The 8,037-nt window shown below is 26.8% G+C and overlaps 1 protein-coding gene across 1 annotated transcript; it reads right to left on the bottom strand.

Annotated features, from left to right (window-relative positions):
* Positions 1–5,886: 5,886 nt before the first annotated feature.
* On the bottom strand, positions 5,887–8,037 carry LOC100569082 (the record flags this gene model as incomplete). Its single annotated transcript, XM_029489501.1, is given in 4 exon segments — positions 5,887–6,168; positions 6,244–6,541; positions 6,967–7,157; positions 7,966–8,037. Coding segments are annotated over 4 exon segments (777 nt in total), but the record flags the coding sequence as incomplete, so codon positions are not given.

Genomic DNA, 8,037 nt, shown 5'->3' on the forward strand with positions numbered 1-8,037 from the left:
AATCCGCCCCTGTAAGTACTAATATATGTAGGCAAGTTGTGACTCGATTTATAAGGATTTTTTTTTTTGAAAGGGCTAAATTGCACTTTACCAACCTCCTCACAATTTACAATTTTTTTTTTAAACGATTTGTATTTTATGCTTAAAACGATAGAATAATTTTTTTACCGGAAACTATTATTTTAGAAGTATAGCCTTCCAAAGTTTGCGATTTTATGTTTATGATGTGCTTTCGCGCAACGCTACTTGACTGATACGTTTAGCGCCTATATCAAATATTAAAATTTTTTTTACGTATTTCAACAAGTTGTGGGACAGTTATTTTTTGGGTAAAAAATGTTGGTGAAATCAGAATTTGCGTTTATATGGCAAATAGTACTTATTGCGCGTGCGTCCCTCATCACATAACACAACTATACAGTAAACTGACTATATAGTTAACATATAAATAATATAATACCTACAATGTTTTTGAAGCCGTTCAGAGTAGGTAGACCTATAAAATTTATTCTTTTATAGGTCTATGGTAGAGACTAGAGATATAGTTTAGATCGCCTGTTTTGTAAGCTATATGTAGGTAACCATTAGCTTGTCGTCTACCTGAAGATATAATTGCTTTTTAACAACATTGTTTAATTTCGAGGCCTACCCAAGGTCGTTTTACACACAAGGGATATTTTCAATTTTTTTTCATGAGCACAACAGCGGGCGCCGGGCATAATTTTTTTCGTAACAGTTCTGTAGTTAATGAACTAAGAAGTATGTAGCATAATGAGTATTTATAGATTATAATAATATAAACTGAAAACTTCGATTAGCTTTAACTTTGAAACTATAAGTTCGTGCGCAAAATTCTGATTTCACCAATATTTTTTTCAGCCAAAAAATGACTATATCCCACAACTTGTTATAATACGTGAAAAAAAAATTACAATAGGTATATGCGCGTGGAAATCAAGTAGCGTTGCGCGCAAGCCCATAACTACGTAAAATCGCAAACTTTAGAAGGCTGTAACTTTTAAAATAATTCCGGTAAAAAAAATTATATGGCAATATGTGATAATGTCAACTCCAAACTTTCATAAAAGCAGTTTTTAGTATGAATTTATAGTTATGTATCTGTGGTTATTTTTCTTTTAGTTACCCCACAAAAAATGTTATATATAATTTACATAATAACATTTACAATTTTAAAGTTCCTAAATAATATAATAAATTCTAGTTTTCTACAGTGGTTGTTTAAAGTAAGCAAACAATGTTATAATAATGGTAATGGGCCATGGGCATGGTTTAATTGTTATATTTAAAAAAGGTGCATAATAAAGGAAAATATAAAATTATATATTCAAATTTATATTTGTACCCAAGAAGAAACATCGTATAAATTATTAACAAACATTAGTATGCTAATAAATATAAAAATGTTAAATAGCTTAAAGTAATTTTAGGGACCACGACCACCTATAATTATTATCACTTAGGCCCAAAAAGCTGTGGCACTACACCTTACTTCCCAATTCGTCTCATATAACAAATTATAACTAATAGAAAATATTATAGGTAGGTATTTATTGTTTATTGATAATTCGAGTATATAATTTATACCTGGTGTTGTTGAATAAATTATACATTACAAACACTATAAAGCGTGATAGAATGTTATATTATTATACCTACATAATATAATATAAACCCGCATACATCGGTGTAAAATACAAATAGGGCAATCGATTGAACGAAGGTCTTTATTATTCGCGTGTATAAAGTATATTTGTGTTCCGGACAAGTGCGTATAGGTATATAACATAGAATGTAGATGTATTCTTAAGGGGCGGTTGACACTTAGAATCCGAAGGTTTTTTAGCACTCTCAGGTCTCAAACAAGCACTTCCGATTTTTTCGAGTCCAATTATTTTTTTTTATAGATTCCATCATTATTTATATATAGGTTAGATGTATCTATACGTTTATATTTTAGATTCTGAGTGGATCAATGAATAAATTGGTTTTAAGAAAATGAAGTGCAGTGTTTTGATTATTTTTGTATCTGTCATCAATTTTTGAAGTAGTAAAAAAATCCAATTTTCAAATTTAAGAATAATATTTGGTAGCAAATTGGAGTTTGTCTAAATCTAATAGGTAGGTACTTTTTTTTGGTTAAGGGATAAAAGTTTTTTGTTTTTTTAAATATAATCAGGAAAAACCAAAAAAAAGTTGGGGAAAAACCCTTTCGACTAAATCATTTTTGTTTTTTTTGTTATAATTCAAAAATTAACTGTAAGGACTTGAATTTTTCACAAAGTATTTAAATTAGCGTTTTCTAGCTATGACATAATTTTTAAAATATTTTGTATCATTTGTGATATTTAAAATGTTTAATTTATAATTCAACTTTTTTAAGCTTTGTTTACTTATTAATTAAAATACCTACATTTTTTATTTGTAGGTACAAAGCTTGTAACTTAATAAAAAGGTTCATAATTTGTTATTACGGCAAACTAAAAATTCCCAAAAATATTTATGCCCAATTATTTTTTCATAGATATTTCAAGTACGTATATTTTACTGTTTACTTATTTAACACAATATTTTCGAAATACCTATTTAGATTAATCTATAAAGTTATTTATACACTTTTATTATATCACATTGTGATAACCACAATTATATTTGGATAGTTTTACGGTACGATGGTAGGTATCTATTGACTCATAAACGTTATTACAGCTAGTAATCTTATACAAATATATATAATGATATAATGATATAGATATAGGTACCTACTACCTATGCGATTTGTTTAGAGGGATTCGATACCGTGATTTTCTGTTTTTGTCAAACATTTCAATTGATCTATTGAAGCGATAAGAAATCTGAAAACAGATATGAATATGTCGTCAAGTCTACTTGAAATCAACTTTCCCACATGTTTGATATTATCTCCCAAATTCCTAAAAATGTAATATTAAAAAAAGTGGATGTCACTCTGCTGTACAGTAGGTTACAAGTGGGTCACTGTATAATGGATAGTATTAAATTTGAATTCAATGATATAATATCACTGTATAAGAAAAACGATTCTGAGCGGAGACGGTTTGTCAGTCTGGGAATTAGACATACCTATTATAGGTATACAGTATACTTATCTATAGTATTAAAAAAATTGACCTATAATAGGTATCAATAATAAATTCCAAATTAATCATATCATAATATCCATTAGGTAACGCGTTATACATCAACAAAAAACAGTGGGACTATCATAAATATAATATAATAGTATACTTTAGAAGTTTCAAGTACCTACAAATAATATTATACAATCAAAACAAAATAACTAAAATAGTTATTCCAGGTTTTTTAATATGTAATTTTGTCCAAATTTGAACTTAAAATGACTATAAAAATAAACTGGGCCTATGTATTTCTTAGAATTTTTGGTAACAGAATTAAATATTTACGTGGAATCTTGTTTAAAATTTTCAATCCTTAGATATGAAAGTTGAACATTTTATAAATTATTAACTACAAAATAATTATTCAATTTTAAATTTGATAAATTTTGTCAAAATTTCAACTTCAAATGCTTATAAAAGATAATTGTGCCTATGTATTTTTAATATTTTTCAACTACTATTGTAACTATGTATCAGGAGCCTAGTATTCATTTTTTACACTTTTTGGCCCAATAGATAAAACTTTATTGATATTTATAGAAAAAAAAACTAAAAAAATTTAAAACTTATAATGTCCGTAAACAGCTCAAAAAGAGTCAAATTACTTTCAAAATTTTATCGTATATAGAAAATGCTAATATAAACATTCAGTGAAATTTTCAAGTTTCTACAGTCTCTTGTTTTTTAATTACAACAAAATAAGAAAATCGTTATTAACTCAAAATAATTTGCAAATTTTCGTGATTTTTCCATATTTTGTCATTTTTTGAACTTTAAATGCTTATAAAAAAAAACTGTGACTAACGATTTTTAATATTTTTCATCTGCCTTTGAAACAATATACTAGGAGCCTTCTATTAAATTTTCAAGCTTTTTTATCCAACAAATAAAATTTTATTGATATTTTTAGAAAAAAAACTAAAAAAAAATGGAAAATGAAAATGTCCGTAAAGAGCTCAAAATAAATCAAAATATTTTGAAAATGTTATGGTGTATAGAAAATGCTAAGATAAACATTCAGTCAAAATTTCATATATCTACGGTTATTTTTTTTAAAGTTACACCAAAAACCAAAATCGATTTTCTCGAAAACAGATTTTGCGTAAAAATTCCCGTTTTTCCTTAATTTTTCTTTTGTTTTTCACGGCGCTTTTGAAAACTATTGGAAAAATTTTACTTTTGACCCTCAACAGTACCAACTAGATTCACTTTCCTATCAGAAAAGGTACTATTGAAGAAAATCCAAGCACTTTTACTGTCCTAAAAGGTGATGACAGACACAAAAAAAAATAAAAAAAAAAAAAATTAATAAAAAATAAAAAAAAAACACACACATCATTGTAAAATCAATACATTCATCGTTACACTCAGAAACTAAAAGAGTACTAAAAAATTTTCGTATTTTAATTTTTGGAGTAGTTAAAATCAATAAATCAAAAATAAGAATATCACGGTATCGAATCCCCTTAAAAAAATCGTTCAACCTATCTAGATTTATATTTATAGAAAAATAAATCACTAATAGGTACCTATATAAATATAATTATATATGTGATAAAATATCTTTAGAAATATAGGCTTAGTGCTTACAGACAGACTATCTCCACTGAGAGTTGTGTTTTGTACGCAAATATGATTTATATAGATTTAAAATTGCATCTATCAGGTACAGAATAAATAACTTACTCAATGACAAGGTACACTCGATACCTATAATACTATACAGCAGACAGTAGAACCACTTCCTCAGCATTTTATGTTTATTTAGCTTAAAATCATGGTTATTTTAAACATGTTATTTAATAAATTATAATTTATAAGATAAATGTTACATAATTTGTATGCCCTAAGTTTATCCACATTATAAAATATAATCACACTACCTACCTATACTTATACTATATAATATATTATTAAAATTTATAATTTTACACTTACACACGCCTCTAGCTTGTGCTTGGTCCAACTTGCATAAAACTATTTTATCATTATTTATTTACTAATGATACTTATGTCTGCTATAATTTCACTAAAACAACATGCAGTATTACTTTTTCGTATGATCAGTGTCGTAATAGAATCAGATATTATAAATAATATTATAATAATATAGTACCGACAACAAAATGTATACATATTTCATTGCAATACTTTGTGGTAGGCACGTAATAATAATAGGTACCAACCCGCCAGTACCTTATAGTATTGATAGGTCGCGGATGCCCAATCATTTTTCCTGTTACGTTTTACAACTTACGTAGTTACGTCTCAATCATTGAATCATGTATATAGATATTATACATTTATACCTATATCGCATTGCATGGCTATATCTACCTATAACTAATAAATAATTATTTATTACAATAGTTTAATTTATTTCTCAAACATTAATCATTTTACACCAAAAACCTATATTTTTTCCTATGGAAACAATTAAAATATTTAATATAACTTTTAAAGATTATCATATACTATTATCATAACATTTTAGATTCTGAGCGGAGCGATGAATGTATTGATTTTACTATGATGTGTGTTCTTTTTTTATTTTTGTGGGTCGTTAGTGTTTTGGGCAGTAACACTGCTTAACGAAGCAAATACAATTTTTGGGCCAACCGATGAAATAATATGTGATTCAAGAAAACAATTTTCTAATAAATAAATTGAAAAAAAACAAATCAACATCGAATTACTCGATAAAAAAAACTATTGTTTAGGTACCAACTTTGTATTGAGCTTTGGAGAAAACGCAAATAAGTATCGAACTACGAGTTTATTTTGATAATTCTTTACGTTTTCTTTGAAGCTCTTTAATAGTCACTTCTCTTGTTATTATATCGCGTTTTTCTATGTTGATTTGTTTTCTCAATCTATCTATTTGTTCTTCGATTTGGATTAACACTCGTCTGTACATTCGTTCCTTTTCCAATATTTCATTTCTCAGTTCGGTTAATTGCTCTGCCAATTGATTATTCTTTTTCGATGTTGACTAATTAAAACAAAATAAAATATTATAGAAAATACTACAAGATAAGAATCTACAGTAAGTTTTTAAATAAATTACTTTTAATTTGAGATGAGACATGTTTATCTCGTTTAAAATAACTGTTATGAATGATTCCGTCGAATCATCATTAGAATTTTCAGCCGCACACAAACTGTCTTTAAAAGCCTTTTCTTTGTTGTAAGCATCGATAACTTCTTGGGCCACATGCCATTCCCAATGTGCTTCTTTGTACTTCATCATATTTTCCATAATAGAAGCTCCCAAGTCATCGAACATTTCATCTAATAACTTACAATATCTACGAGAGATATTGTTTAATGCCTTTTTCTTTTGTTTCATTAACACACACAAATATCTAAAAAATATAAAACAGTTATAAAAGCTTTTTAATAATTCATTTGAGTTTGGACATATCGGAGTTTGGAGTTTGAAACTTCACGAGAAATTCAGATATGTTATAGAAATGTTATTGCTTTATTAATTAGGTATAGTTTGATCGGTATAACTGTCAAATATCAAATTAGATTTGATACAATATAATAGGTATGTGTGTTTTGGTACAAAATTATAATCGTGTGCTCATGATTTTTATCATGTGTTATAAATTATCATTAAAAATGTATAGATCTAAAGATTATCTACATTTTTTAAGCAACATTTTGCATAAAACAAAAAACATTGTTGTATAATAATTTATTAATGTATGGTGACCAGAAAATAGATTATCGTGCATACAAAATGTCCACTGTATATTTTAATAATATATACCTAGGTACTTACTTTGGTAAGAAATATTGCGGATATTGATACGACAGTATATTTATATACTTAGTGCCGGGTCGTTGTTGGTGTAATTCATTCCAAAGAGCGGAGGATATAAAGTCATAACAACATTTCGATGGTAATGGATCCATAGGTGAAATCGTTGAGAACTTCCACGCGGTTTCCAGATTGTCAGTCCGTTTCTCTATCTAAAATACAATATTGGAAATGTGTACTTATGCTCATTTGATTTTAAATCGGACTATAATAATTATTATAAACGTAGGTAAATCTCTCTGTAAACTAAGCGGGCTTAGCTCAGTTTGTTGTATCTTTATACGAAGAAAAATTGATTTTTAACTACCAAAAAAATCCAAAATAATAATAGGAAAACTATGTCAATGACCTGTGGAAATATAATGCATCATATTTAATTAACTTATAATATGACCTTATTGTGATGGGTACCAAAGATAATATTATAATATTCAATGAAACAGTTATAAATAGTAATACCTACATAATTCGGTTATTATAATCATTATAATATTATATTGTTTTACATGTTATGAAAATGTAGTTGTCACTTGTCTTATAAGTTATAAGTAAGTTACAGCGTTATAGCTTATAACTTATAAGTTTAGGTATTGCTGTTTTATTTTTAAAATTATTTTTCACACCAAACTATTTTTCTCTATAATTTCGTAAACACGTGTAAAATAATAATCAATAATTAAGTGAAACTTCAAACTACTTACGAATTAACTACTTTTAAAATTTGTATAGTAAATTAGTATATCATAATATAGGTACTTATGTAAACTTTGATATTTTATTTAAATGTCATTTTTTTTCAGCATACAATTCTTAAAAAGCAGTGATTGCCATTCAAATATACCTATCAAGGTCTACCAAAGTTTACTTTGGTTGGACAAAAAATATTTATTTGATTTAAATCTTTAGGTAAATAATATATAATTTATAGGTACTAAGGACACATATGTATAATATTCTTACTTCACATATTACAGATTTGATTTGCTTTTTCAACATGGAAAGCAACTTGATTCTATTAAATACTTGGAGATC

This window comes from Acyrthosiphon pisum, chromosome X (assembly GCF_005508785.2).
Source record: "Acyrthosiphon pisum isolate AL4f chromosome X, pea_aphid_22Mar2018_4r6ur, whole genome shotgun sequence".
NCBI classification, from domain to species: Eukaryota; Metazoa; Arthropoda; class Insecta; order Hemiptera; family Aphididae; genus Acyrthosiphon; species Acyrthosiphon pisum.